The sequence below is a fragment of the Belonocnema kinseyi genome, chromosome 6 (genome assembly GCF_010883055.1).
Source record: "Belonocnema kinseyi isolate 2016_QV_RU_SX_M_011 chromosome 6, B_treatae_v1, whole genome shotgun sequence".
In the NCBI taxonomy this organism is placed as follows: domain Eukaryota; kingdom Metazoa; phylum Arthropoda; class Insecta; order Hymenoptera; family Cynipidae; genus Belonocnema; species Belonocnema kinseyi.
In genome coordinates, this window is record NC_046662.1 from 39,596,782 (window position 1) to 39,611,291 (window position 14,510).

At 24.2% G+C, this 14,510-nt stretch overlaps 1 protein-coding gene across 1 annotated transcript in view; it reads right to left on the reverse strand.

The window, feature by feature from the left end:
- Positions 1-14,510, reverse strand: part of LOC117174589 (transcription termination factor 2) — a 52,631-nt gene that overhangs the window by 20,715 nt on the left and 17,406 nt on the right. Inside the window, exons 7-8 of the mRNA XM_033363820.1 lie at positions 6,740-6,891; positions 227-1,535 (exon numbers count right to left, since the gene is read on the reverse strand). Of these exons, the coding sequence (XP_033219711.1) occupies positions 227-1,535; positions 6,740-6,891 (1,461 nt within the window). The remainder of the gene's footprint in view (positions 1-226; positions 1,536-6,739; positions 6,892-14,510) is intronic.

Sequence of the window (14,510 nt, forward strand, 5' to 3'; positions counted from 1 at the left end):
AGAGCTCCAAAGAGATTATGTTGAAAAATAAAAAAAAATTTACCCAAAAAAAATTGTTTTTATACTTCATTCTAAGGACTTATTGAACTACCCTCGTATTTTTATTACTAAAAAAAATCATTTAGTATAAATTCAGAAATTAAAAATTCATCCTAATTATATCAGCCCTCTTTAAATCAAATTCGAATACAGAAAATCAAGAATCCAAACATCATTTAAAACTCACCTTCCGCCATATACGCAGGCTTATCAAATTTCCCCGCGTTCAAATCCTGCATGTGTTCCTTTTCCGCTCTCTGTGCCAAAAACTGAGCGAAGAGCGTTTGCGAGAAAGCCAATACCGACTGATAAATTTTCGTCTCCTCCGCATCCAAATTAACATCAATATTCGTAGTGAATTTCTCCGGAAGTTCCTCCAGAGTTCCCTTCGCAATAAGCTCCTGCTTCGTTCTCCGGAGCATCAACGTTTTCGTCACAGTAGCGAGTCTCTTCAGTCCAGTTTGATTTTTATTATCCACCCAACGCTTCCAAACCTGGATATCATTAAACGGCGTAACTCTGATGAATTTCAGCAACGCGTACAAGTCCTGCTCTTTATTATGAATCGGAGTTCCCGTCAAGGCCCAGCGATTGCGCGCCGAAAGTTTGCAAACAGCCTCAGAAATTTTTCCAGCATGATTTCGAATAATGTGCGCCTCGTCGAGTATAATCCGTTTCCAGCGAATTCTAAACAACGCCGAGTTCCGCTTGAACTCGGAAGCCACAAGCTGATAAGTGGTGATGACCATGTCATTTTTGGCTAGCCTTTTCGGCACAACTTCGCGACGCTGGCCGTGATGCACTTCAACGGTAAGGATTCCCCGTCTGCAACGATTAGTCACTTCATTTTGCCACTGATCCAAAAGTGAGGCTGGACAGACAACGAGAGTTCCGCCTCTAGGACGACCCGGTCTCTTTTTGCTGTACCATCTGCCATCCTCATCCTCTTCGTCCGAGGCACTGCTGTCGGAGTAGGATTCATCCTTGGTGGCCACGACGAGGGAAATCATTGTTAGAGTTTTCCCAAGACCCATGTCATCGGCGAGCAAACCTCCGGGTGGCTTTTCCTTCTCCCTCCAGAGCAACCAGGCTAGAGCATGTTGCTGATGAGGCATCAGTTTAGTTTTCAAACCGCGTGGATCTTCAGCCCGGTCGTCTTCTTCGGGGCAACGATTCAAGGACTGCTGCAAGTGGTTTAACCTTTCCACGGTTAGAGCTTGCTCTCTTTCGAAAGTCGCTTGAGCCTGCTTGCCCAGTTCTTTCTCGGGTTTGATGAACTGGGCTGCATCGAAATCTGCCCGGATTTGCGCTTGGGGGGAGAGTCTAGGTAGCTCGGTTTTGATATTCATCATGGGAGAGCCGGGCTTTAAATTCAGGGAGGTACGCTCTATTTGGATTGAAAGACGCTGAACGTCATTTTGCATAGCCTCGATGCTCTGTCGTAATTTTTCTCCACGATCTGGAAGTTGTTCGCGGTTTGCAGTATTGTAAAGAGTCTGAAAGGAAATCGTATTCTTGCAGTGATCACAGTGCAAAAGAAAACTTTAACAAAGGGGAAAGAAGGTAATTTTTTTCACGAAAAAGAGGACAACTTGGGGAAACATTAAATAAGTTTCTAGGGATCCAATTAATAGGTTTAATTTCGAAACCTTTGACAAATTACATTACAAGATTTTTAAATATATTAGCACCACCGATGAACTGAATAATACTAAAAACATAATTAAAACATTTCTTGAAAAATAATTCAAAACAAATTTTTATTTTATTTTCCTGTGCTTAAAATTCATTACATATTGGGTAAAACTAATGTGAGTACTGACTTCTATTTGGCACTGTATTAAATTCTATTTAAACTGCTTCCATTCCTAACTTTTTAAGCAAAAATATTGTATTTTCCACAAAATAGATGCATTTTTAACCAAACAGTTGAAATTTTTTAACCAAAAACATTACCTTCTTCAAAAAAGGAGGATTTTTGAAGAAAAAACATGAATTTTCAACGAAATTGTAGAATTATAAACAAAGAAAGATCAATTTTCAAATAAAAAGTAAAAAAAGATGAATTTTCAACTAAAATGATAAAACCTTATCTAAATAATTAAAGTTTCAAGATCAAAAGTGATTTTTTTAACAAATTACATGAATTTTTTAGATTAAAAAAAAAAAATTTCAACTGAACTGATGAATATTCAAATAGAGTATCTAAATTTTTAAACGAAAAGAAAATTTTTCGATTAAAATGATAATTCTTGAACTGGAATACTTTAATTTTCAACCAAAATTGAAATTTTTAACTAAGAAAATTAATGTTTTCACAAAAAGACGAATTTCCAACTCAACTGATAAATGTTCAAATAAAATGATAAAACCTTATCAATAATAATTGAAGTTTCAAACACAAAGATGAATTTTCAACTAAAAAAAAAAGTAATTATTCAAGCAGAAAGTGAATAGTGGGTACTGATTTCTATTTGGCACCGTATTAAATTATATTTAAACCGCTTCCAATTCCTAACTTTTTAAGCGAAAATATTGTATTTTCAACAACATAAATGAATTTTTAACGAAATAGTTGATTTTTCAATTAAAAGATTATATTCTCCAAAAAAGGAAGATTTTGGAAGGACAAATGAATTCTCAACGAAGTAGTAGAATTATAAACAAAGATAGACAATTTTCAATCAAATGGTTGAATTTTCAAATAAAAATGCAAAAAAAAATATGAATTTTTAACTAAAACGTTGAATCTTTAACTTTAACAGATGAGTTTTCAACCAAAAAGTTGAATTTTTAACAAAAAATATGGATTTTCAAGCTAAAGGATTAAGTTCTATCAAAAAGACGAATTTTCAATAAAATACGTAAATTTTAAACTAAAAAAAATAAATTGTCAAACAAAAAAGTGAATTTTCAACTAAAATGATAAAACCTTATTTATAATAATTGAAGTTTCAAGCACAAAGATAATTTTTTAACAAAATAAAATTGTTAACTAAGAAAATTAATTTGTTCACAAAAAGACGAATTTTCAATCAAACTGATAAATTTTCAAATAAAATGACGAAACCTTATCTATAATAATTGAAGTTTCAAGCACAAAGATGAATTTTCAACTAAAAAATATTATTTTTCAACCAAAAATTGGATAGTTAATGTTTTATTTATTTAATAATTTAGACATTTAATTTAATTTAGAAACCTTTACAAATCATATTACAAGAAATTCTCATTTCTTGACAAATAAATTGAACAAATTTTTATTTTACTTTCTATGCTAAAAATTGATTACACATTGAGGTAAAATTAATGTGGGTACTGATTTCTATTTGATACCGTATTAAATTCTATTTAAACCGCTTCCAATTCCTAACTTTTTGAACGAAAATATTGTATTTTCTACAAAATAGTTCAATTTTCAAACCAAAAAAATTACTTTCTCCAAAAAAGGGGGATTTTTGAATAAAAAACATGAAATCTCAACGAAATAGTAGAATTATCAAAAAAGAAAGATCAATTTTCAACCAAATGGTTGAATTTGGAAATAAAAAAGCAGAAAAAAAAATTAATTTTTAACTAAAATGATTAATCTTCAACTTGAACAGATTAGTTTACCACCAAAAAGATGAATTTTTAAACAAAAACATTAGTTTCTACCAAAAACTCGAATTTTAAAAAAATACGTGAATTTTAAACTAAAACAAAAATAAAAATTGTCAACCAAAGAGAAAAATTTTTAACTAAATGATAAAATCTTATCTAAAATAATCGAAGTTTCAAACACAAAGATGATTATTTAATTGAAATACTTGCATTTGCAATCAAATAGATGCATTTTGAAAAAAGAAGATTAGTTTTATAACAATCAGATGATTTTTCAACAAAATACATGAATTTCTCAATTTAATAAAAAATCATTTTCAACCAAAAATTGAAATGTTTAACTGAAAAAATTAATTTCTTCACAAAAATTAATTTCTTCACAAATACGTTAATCTTAAACCAAAAACGATAAATTGTCAACCATAGAGATAAATTTTCAACTCAACTGATAAAACCTTATCTAGAATAATTGAATTTTCAAGCAAAAAAATTATTATTTAACTAAAATACTTAAATTTACAACCAAATAGATGAATTTTCAAAGAATACGATTAGTTTTCTACCAAAAAAATGATTTTTCAACAAAATAAATGAATTTTTCAGTTAAAAAAATATAATTTTCAACTAAATTGATGAATATTCAACTAGAGCAACTGAATTTTTAAACAGAAAAACATTTTCGACTAAAACGATGAATCTTTAACTGGAATATTAGAATTATCAAGCAAAAAGTGAAATTTTTAACTAAGGAAATGAATTTCTTCACAAAAGAAGAATTTTCAAAACAAACTGATAAATTTTCAAACAAAAAGATTAACTTTCTACCAAAAAAGCGATTTTTCAACAAAATAGATGAATTTTTCTGTTAAAAAAAATTTAACTAATCTGCTAAATATTCAACTGGAGTAACTAAATTATTAAATAAAAAAAAAAAATTTCGACCAAAATGATGACCCTTTAACTGAAATATCTTAATTTTTAGCCAAAAAGTAAAATTTTTAAAGAGAAAAATTAATTTCTTCACAAAAAAAGAAATTTTCAAAGTAACTGATAATTTTTCAACTAAAATGATAAAGCCTTACCTGGAATAATGGAATTTTCAAGCAAAAAAAAATGAATTTTCCAACAAGAAGATTAATTTTCTACCAAAAAGGCGATTTTTCAACAAAATACATGAATTATTCAGTTAAAAAAATAATAATTTTCTACTAAACTGATTATTATTCAACTAGAGCAGCTGAATTTTTAATCAAAAAAACATTTTCGACTAAAGCGATGAATCTTTAGCTGGAATAGGCGAGCTTTCAACCAAAAAAGATTAATTTTCAAGAAAGAAGATTAATTTCTACCAAAAAGACGAATTTTCAACTAAAAAATATAAACTGCCAATCCAAGAGATAAATTTTCAACTAAAATAATAAAACCTTACTTAGAGAATAATTAATTTTTCAATCAAAAAGATAAATTTGCAATTAAGAAAATTAACTTCTACTAAAAAAGATAAATTTTCAACTAAATAATATTTTTTTCCCGACAAAAAAAAGAATTGTTAAAATTTTAGTTGAAAAAATTAATGCTTAACCGAGAGATAAATTCTTAACTAAAACTATGGAATATTTAATTGGAATAGTTACATTTTCAGTAAAAGAGATAATTTACTACAAAAAAAAATCGACAAAATAGTTAAATTTAATTTAAAAATAGATAATTTTTCAACTAAAATAGATGAATTTTCAACCAAGAAGATTAATTTTTTATAAAAAAGAACGAATTTTGAACAACATACAAATGAAAAATCCTTTTTTCAATTTTATATTGCAATTTGAAAAAATTAAGCAATCTTTCGAAAAAAATTCCCTAACATTTCCAGGCTTTTTCCAAGTATGTACTTTTTTTTTAATTCCAGGTAGGAATTTTTATATTTTTAAGAAATTTAAAATCATTTTATAAATACATTGCCATTAAAAAATTTATTTCTACAAATTAGATCTCATATCTCATGAATAACCGACTGAGATTTCATTGGATGACTATCAATTTGCCAAAAAATTATTTACCAGTAGCGACTCGTTTTCGAAAAAATCTTTAGTTTCGAAATTTTTGTGTTATAGATTGAAATGTCTATTTATTCAATTCGTGTGTTGAATTCAGCAGTTGAAATTTTTTTTTAAAATCAACTATTAACAGCTCGATGTTAAATTTTTTTTTAATTTTCAGCAATTGAAAATTGTTAATATTCTTCCATTTTCAACAATTAATTTGTCATCTGTTGAAAATTTAATTATTAATTTTCTTCAATCTTTAACTGTAGAAAATTTAATTTCCATTTTTTTTTCATGATTGCATAGTTTAAAATTTAATTTTTAATTTTCTTCCATTTTCAACAATTAACTTTTAATTTTTTAAAAAATCAATTATCAATTTTCTTCAATTTTCAACAGATGGAAATTCAATTTTCCACAATTAAATGGCAAACCGTTTATTATGGATTTAATTCTCGTTGAAGAAAATTCAAGAAAATGTATAATTTCAGAAAGAAATACATTTCAGAAAAAAAATGAAAAAATCTATTTGTATTAATTTTAACTGGACCCTAAAGTACAAGTTTGATAAATAATCTTAAGCGATTAAAACAATAACTTAGTTTAGCAAAACCAAAAAATGGTAAAATATTTGTTGGTGAATTTGGCTAATATTTCCATTTCTAGTTTTGACTTATAAACAAAAAATCCCAAATGAAATTTTAAACAAATTTTGATTAAATAACCGTAAATAATCTAAAAGATTGCTTTTCACCGTTATGAAATTTTTGAAATGTTATAATTTATGAAAAAAATGTTTATCATATTTATTAAAATTTTAATGAGTAAAATTTTTAATTTTTCGTTTTATTACGATCAATAAAAAAATCACATTTTTGAAAACTTTAAATGTAATTCCCAGTTAAAATTTTAATTCCCAGTTAATTGCCAATTATTCCCAGTTTTATCTAATTTATTATTATTTTTTTTTTAAATCCAGGACTTTTGAATTTTTCTTGGGCTTGTAGCAACTAAAATTTTTATAATTTAGATATATTGATTTCCGAAAAACCTACCTTTGCTCTGATTAAATCTTTTTTTAACTGTCCCAATTTGAAAGTATCTAAAGCTCTTTTCTGAAGAAGGAGAGGATCAACACCATTTGCTGGAGACTCTTCATTTGCTAGTGAAATAGCAATTTCAGGTGCACTGCTGTTACTGATGGAAACTGAAATATGTATTTTCGATTTTCAATCATGTAGAACATAATTGCCGGCCAATAAAAGTGATGAATTTGCAACTAAAATTATTTATCTTTTACTGGAATAGTTCAATTTTTAATCAAAAAGAATTATTCTCCATGAAGAAAATTAATTTTCTACCGGAAAAGAGGAATTTTCAACTCAATACATGAATTTTCAACGAAAAAAAATAATCAATCAAAAATAGAGTTAGTTATATTTTCAATTAAAAATTTTATTTCCAAAAGAAAACGAATTTTCAATTCAATAGTTCATCCAGTAATATAAAGCTACTTTTATAAGTGAAAAAATGATTTAATGTTATTAAATCCCTGAAAATAGAACTCAAGAATTTTAAACTTCTATAATTGAAGCTTAAAAAATTTTTAATTCAAACGCTAAATAATTTAAACGTATAAAATGAAAGCCAAAATTAAAAGCTCCTAGAAATCGAATCATTTTCAAAACCTTAAATTGAAGAATCAATACAAAAAATGTTTAATGTTAAAAATTATATAATTTTGCAGTCATTTTAATATTGAAGCATTACGAATTCGTCGTTTACAATGTTTTTTACTAAAAAATAAAAATTTGTTTTGGTTTAAAATTAAATAGTTGGTTGAAAATTAATTTTTTTTAAAGTTCAAAATTAATCTTTTTTAGTTGAAAATCGAACTATTTGATAAAAATGTATGCATTGGTTGAAAATTCGCCTTTTTGGTTCCAAAATTCATATCTATTGGTAGAAATTTAAAGTTTTTGTAAAAAATCGCACTTTTTAATTAAAAATTATTCTTTTTTGGTTCAAAATTCGTCTTTTTTCATAAAATACAACTGTTTTTGATAAAAAATTTAAATCTTGATCAGTTGAAATGACAACTATTACATTTTACCAATTAGTTTACCAAAACATTATTTTCCAGTAACGACCACATTTTAAAAGAAATCAACTCTTTCAAAATCTTTGTTTTAAGGATAGAAATTTTTATTTTTTAAACATAGATGAACATTAATTTTTCTTCCATTATTAAAATTTAAATTGGTTGAAAATTCAATTATATTAAATATTTCTAATTTTCAACAGTTGGAAATTCATTTCAAATTCATTCAACATTTTCTTCAGGTTTAAGAAGTTAAAAATTAAATTTTCAATTTTCTTAAATTTTAAACAGTTGAAAAATATACTATTGGTTTTTTCTGTAACAAATTAAATTTTTTTCATTTTTTGTTCGAAAAAATTGAAAATTCATGTTGAAAATAAATTTTTTAAACTGGAAATATAACTTTTCCATTTTTTGTAGAAAATTTATTTCGCTTAGTTCAAAATGCAACTGTTTGGTTAAAAATTAATTTTTTGAGGTTGAAAATTTATTGAAAATTTGTGGTTTTGAAGAATTCAACTATTTTGTGGAAAATTTGTCGATTTAACTTTTTTTTATTTCAAATAATTTTTTTTTTTTAAATTGATCTCTTTGTACCAAAATTTAACAATTTTGTTGAAACTTGTTGTTATTGAAAATCCGTTTTTTGATTTGAAAATTCAGGCTTCTTTGGTTGAAAAACAATTTTTGTTGTAAAAAATGCAAGTATTTGTTTAAAAATTAATCTTTTTTGGTTGAGTATTCGACTATTTTGTTGAAAAATCGTGTTTTTTTCGTACAATTCAACTGTTTTTAGTTAAGAATAATTATTAACCAAAAAGTTGTATTATCTTAAAAAAAAGAAGAAATTTCTACGAAACCAGATGAACTTTTCAGTCAAAGAGATAAATGAAAAGAAAAATGATTGAATTTTCAGTTGAAAAAGATTTCAGTTTACTTTTCACGCTCAAAATATGAATTTTTAAACAAGAAATCAGTTTCTACAAAAAACATGGAATTTTCAATCCAAAAAGACGAATTTTTAACCAAAAGGATGACTTTTTAACAAAATTGTTGAATTCTCTTCCAAATAGTTGCATTTTTATCAAGAAAAAACAGATGAAATTTCTTTCAAAACAGATGAATTTTTATTATTAAAAAAAAACATTTTTTTTTAATATTTGAATTTTTATCCAAAATTGATTCAGTTGAATTTTTAAGATCAAAATATGAATTTTTTGACAAAAAAATAAGTTTCTACAAAAAGAATTGAATTTTCAACCCAAAAAGACGAATTTTCTCAACCAGAAAGGATTATTTTTTCACAAAATAGTTGAATTATCTACCAAATAGTTGCATTTTTATTTAAAAAAACATGAAATTTGTACTAAAACAGATGAATTTTTAAGAAAAAAAGAAACATATTTTTAATTTGAACTTAAAAATAAAAGATTTCAGTTTATTTTTCAACACCCAAATATAAATTTTCAACAAGTAAATTTTCTACGTAATAGTTAAATTTTCATAAAAACAGTAGAATTTGTAGCCAAAAAGTATAACTTTTCACAAAATAGTTTAATTTTTAACCAAATCGTTTTATTTTTATCCAAGAAAAATGAAATTTTTCTTAAAACAGATGAATTTTAAATTAAAAAAAAATTGTTTTGAATAGTTGAATTTTAATCCAGAAAAGGTTCCGGTTTTCTTTTCAACAATAAAATATTAAATTTAAACAAACAGTAATATTTTCTACGAAATCGTTGCATTTTTATTTCTGCTAAAGCAGGTGAATTTTAAAATCAAATAAACAAACTTTAGAAATAGAGTGGAATTTTCAACCGAACAGTTGCATTTTTATTGCAGAAAGATTTTATCTTTTTAAATCAGATGAATTCGAAACAATTTTTCAAAAAACTAGTTTAGTTTTCATCCGAAGAAAATTCCAGTTCACTTTCCAAAACCAAAATAAGAATTATAAACAATAAGTTAACTTTCTGCTAAATATTCGACATTGTAAGTAAAAAGTATTACCTTTTTTAACAAGATTGTTAAATTTTCAACAAAAAAGTTGTATTTTTTTTTTAAAAAAGATGTAATATTTCTACTGAAAAATATGAACCTTTAAATCAAAAAGACAAATTTTCAGAAAAAAAAATAGTTTTCATCCAAAAAATTATTTCAGTTGACTTATCAGGAATAAAATATGAATTTTAAACAAAAGATTACTGTTTTATGAAAGGAGTTGCATTATTAACCCAAAAAAACAAATATCTAACAAAACAGTTGAGTTTGCCGCCAAAAAGGATGTTTTTTTGAGAATATTGTTAAATAAAAACATAAATAAATTTTCAACCAAAAAGTGAGACTTTTAACAAGACTGTTAAATTTGCAACCAAACAGTTGCATTTTTGTTCCAGAAATATGAAAATTTTTCAAAAAAGATGATCTTTTAAGTCAAAAAGACAAATTTTCAGAAAAAATAAGTTTCATTCCAAAATACAACAAATTGTAATGTAATTTACGTAAAAATGAACAAAAAATGCATAATTTAAGGTAATATATTATTTTATAAATTATTTTACATTTTTCTAGCCAAAAGTCAGATATCTGAAAAGATAGTTTTTTTATGATTTTAAGAATAAAAATATTACAACTGATTTCATTTCAAATAAAAAACATTATTTTTTATTAAAAATGTTAAAATTCACAACAACAACAAAATTAATTTAAACCATGTTTTTTGCAATTGAATTTTTTCTACACATCGCATCTTACCATAATTTGAAAATTGATTGCATTTTAATAAACGACGACTTATTTTTTCCGGAAAAACATTCTCTACAACTCTCCTGTTCCCAATTTTGAAAGTAATTTTTTTTTTAATTATACTTTAAGATTATTTAGTTATTTTAAAAATTGGAAACATTAGAGTTGTAGAGAATGTTTTCTCGGAAAAATAAGCCATCATTTATTAAAATTCAATCATTTTTCAAAACTTGATAAGAAGCGACGGTCAGAAAAAATTCAATTCCAAAAAAAAAAAAAAAAAATGGTTAAAATATATTTCTTGTGTGAATTTGAACATTTTTCATGAAAAATAATGTTTTTTATTTGAAATAACATCAGTTATAAGATTTTCATTCTTAAAATCATAGGAAAAATATTTTTTCTTCTTCAGAAACCTGACTTTTGACACGACAACTACCTTAAGTACGGTTAGAGTTCTTAAATTCCCGAGAATTTAAGTTCAGATTATATAACCGAGAATATGACAGAATTTAGGAGAATTTATGATTTTTAACAATATTTTTATTTTTATTTCTTAATCTTATAATCTTATAATTTTAATCTTATAATATTTTCACCGTGAAATATTTTATAAGCGGAATAAAACAGTGTTTCACACACAAATTTAAAATTTTCAAATGTATTAATTTATTTCAAACAAAAAAAAAAGTTTTTTTTTTTTACTTTAAAAGATAACGCTTTAAAAAAATACTGGAATTTCCAACAAAATAATTAAATTTTTAACATAATAATTGAATATTCAACCTAAAGTCAAATTTCCAACGAAAAAGTGTCATAATTTATATTTTAATCAAAAAAGAATGAAATTTATACAACAAAAGAAAGGAATTTTAAAATCAAAAAGACGAATTTCCAACAAATAAAGATTTTTCACTCGAAAAATAAATAAAAGTTTATTTAAATTATTGAAGGAATTTTTAACTAAAAAATATCAATCTTAAAAAATGGAAATGTTACATTTTCTGTTAAAAAATGAATTCTAAACAACAAAAAAAGATTATTTTCCACTAAACAGTTAAATTTTCAACCAGATATACGCCTTCAATAAAAAAAAATTTCACAATGTAGTTTAAATTTGACCGAAGTAATTTAATTTTCAATTAAAAAAGATTAATTTTCAACAAGATATTTAAACTTTCAACCAACGAGATAACTTTTCAACTTAAAATATAAATCTTAAACAAAAAAAGTGATTCAACCAGATGTTTTTAACAAAATTGTTGAATTCTCTAGCAAATAGTTGCATTTTTATGCAAAAATATGAAATCTATCTTAAAGCAGAATTTTGTATTACAAAAAAAATTCAGTTTTCATCCCTCAGTGACATCAAAAATTGAATTTTTGTAACATAAATAAGTTACTAAGAAAAAAATTGAATTATAAATCCAAAAAGACGATTTTTTTTAACCGAAAGGGATGAATTTTTAACAAAATAGTTCAATTCTCTACCAAATAGTTGCATTTTGATACTATTTAATACTATTTAAATTTGTTGAAAATTCAATTATATTAAATATCTAATTTTCAACAGTTGGAAATTTATTTAAAATTCATTCCACATTTTCTTCAGATTTGAGAAGTTAAAAATTAAATTTTTAATTTTCGTAAATTTTAAATAGTTGAAAAATACTTTTCCATTCTTTGTAGAAAACTTATTTCGTTTATTTCAAAATACAACTGCCTGGTTAGAAATTAATTTGTTTAGGTTGAGAATTTGTCAATTTTGTAGAATTATACTTTTTCATATTTTAAATAAAAATTATTTTTGCTTAAAAAGTGATCTTTTTGTATCACAATTTAACTATTTTATTGAAAAATCGCTTTTTTTTGTACAATTCAACTGTTTTTAGTTAAAAATTAACATCTTTATCGGTTCAAATATTAGATATTAAATTTCCATTGAGAATTCATCTTTTTTTTTAAGCTCATCTACCAGTTTCAAATTTGAATTACTTTGTTACATTTTTTTGTAATTAATTTTCAACAAAATAGTTAAAATTGCAACCAGAGAGATGAATTTTCAACTAAAAATATAAATCTTTAACACTTCAACCAAATCTTTCAAAGAAAACAGTTGAATATTCAACAAAAGAAGAATAATTTTTAACCAAAGTTGCATTTTCATAAAACAAACAAAATCTACTAAACCAGATGCATTTTTCAATCGAAAAGATAAATAAGAAAAATTGTTGAATTTTCAGTTGAAAAATATTTCAGTTAACTTTTCACGCTCAAAATATGAATTTCTAAACAAGAAATAGGTTTCTACGAAAAAAATTGAATTTTCAACCCAAAAAGACGAACTTTTTCAACCAGAATAGATGAGATTTTCACAAAATAGTTGAATTATCTAGAAAATAGTTGCTTTTTTACCAAAAAAAGATGAAATAGGTACTAAAACAGATGAATTTTGAATAAAAAACGATACTTTTTTTTTTACGTGGAACTTTCATCCAGAAAATATTTCAGTTCATTTTTCAATACCAAAATATAAATTTTAAACAAAAAGTAAATTTTCTACGAAGCGGTTAAGTTTATAAAAAATAGTATAATAACTTAATTTCTAACCAAACAGTTGCATTTTTATAAAAAAAATTTAATTTCTGCTAAAGCAGGTAAACTTTAAAATAAAAAAGACAAACTTAAAAAAAAAGAATTGATTTTTCAACCGAAAAGTTAACGGTTCAGAACTCTAACAGGGTGGCCGTTGTAATCGACGAAATAAATTCCGGGCCATTTCCCGGTTTTTTCCCGGTTCATAAACATTTTTCACGGTCAATTAAATTTAAAAAAAAGGAACACTGAAGATAAAAAAACTGAGCTGCAAATGAAAGCACTTAAAGTGGAAATGTTAAATATTGAACTTTTAAAATTTCAATTTCAAAATTTTAAATAAAAAAATGTTGCATTCAAATGCTCAATAATTTACGCGTCTAAAATTAAAGGTACTAATAATTTTTCGGTATAAAAAATATAATTCCTCGTTATCATTTGCAATTCTCTAAATTAAAAAATCAATCAATGAACTTTAAAATTTTCAAAATTATATAATTTTCAGAAATTTTAAACTAGAAATATCAAAAATTGAAAAATCAAAAAATGTTAAGTGAACACTTCTCAAGTTAGAAATTCAATTATATTATTTTTAAATAGTTTACACATCCTTGGAAAGCTTCAACATTTTATTTCAAAATCTTGAGAAATGTAGAAGTTTTTTTTAATTGGTTTCAAATTTTTTAATATTTTGGAAATTTTTTCAGAACTTCTAAATATCTGTCAAAATGAATTGAATTTTTTCTACAATTTTCCAAAATCCTGCAAACTTTAAAAAATTTCTGTACAATTTGGATATATAAATAATAACATTTTTTCAAAATTTATAGGAAAATTAAAAATAATTTTTCATTTTGAAAAATTATTTTAAGAGAATATTTAAAAAGTTTTTCAAACTTTTAAAGAAAATTTTCAAAAAAGATTCTAGAAGATTTTAAGAAAACTTTCTAAAATTTGCAGGATAATTTTTTATACTTTTAAAACTCCTAATAATCTCTTAGAATTACTCAAATTTTGTATACAAATGTTCATTTGTAAATTATACATCAAAATTTAGAACTTTCACTCACAAATTAAGCATTTTTCAAATACAACAATTAAAATTTTAACGTTCAAAATTTAAAGATTGCTAAATTTTCAATAATTAATGTTTTTTTTATAACAAATTTCAAATTAAATGTGTTAAAAATTGAATATTTTAGACTGCAACAATATTTTTAATTTAATAAAATCCTTTAATTAAGAATATATTATTATTTTATTAAAACATTTTAATAAACATAATTTTTCATTTTGAAAAATTATTTTAAGAGAATATTTAAAAAGTTTTTCAAAGATAAAAATAAAAATGTTCGAAAAAGATTCTACAAGATCTTAAGAAGACT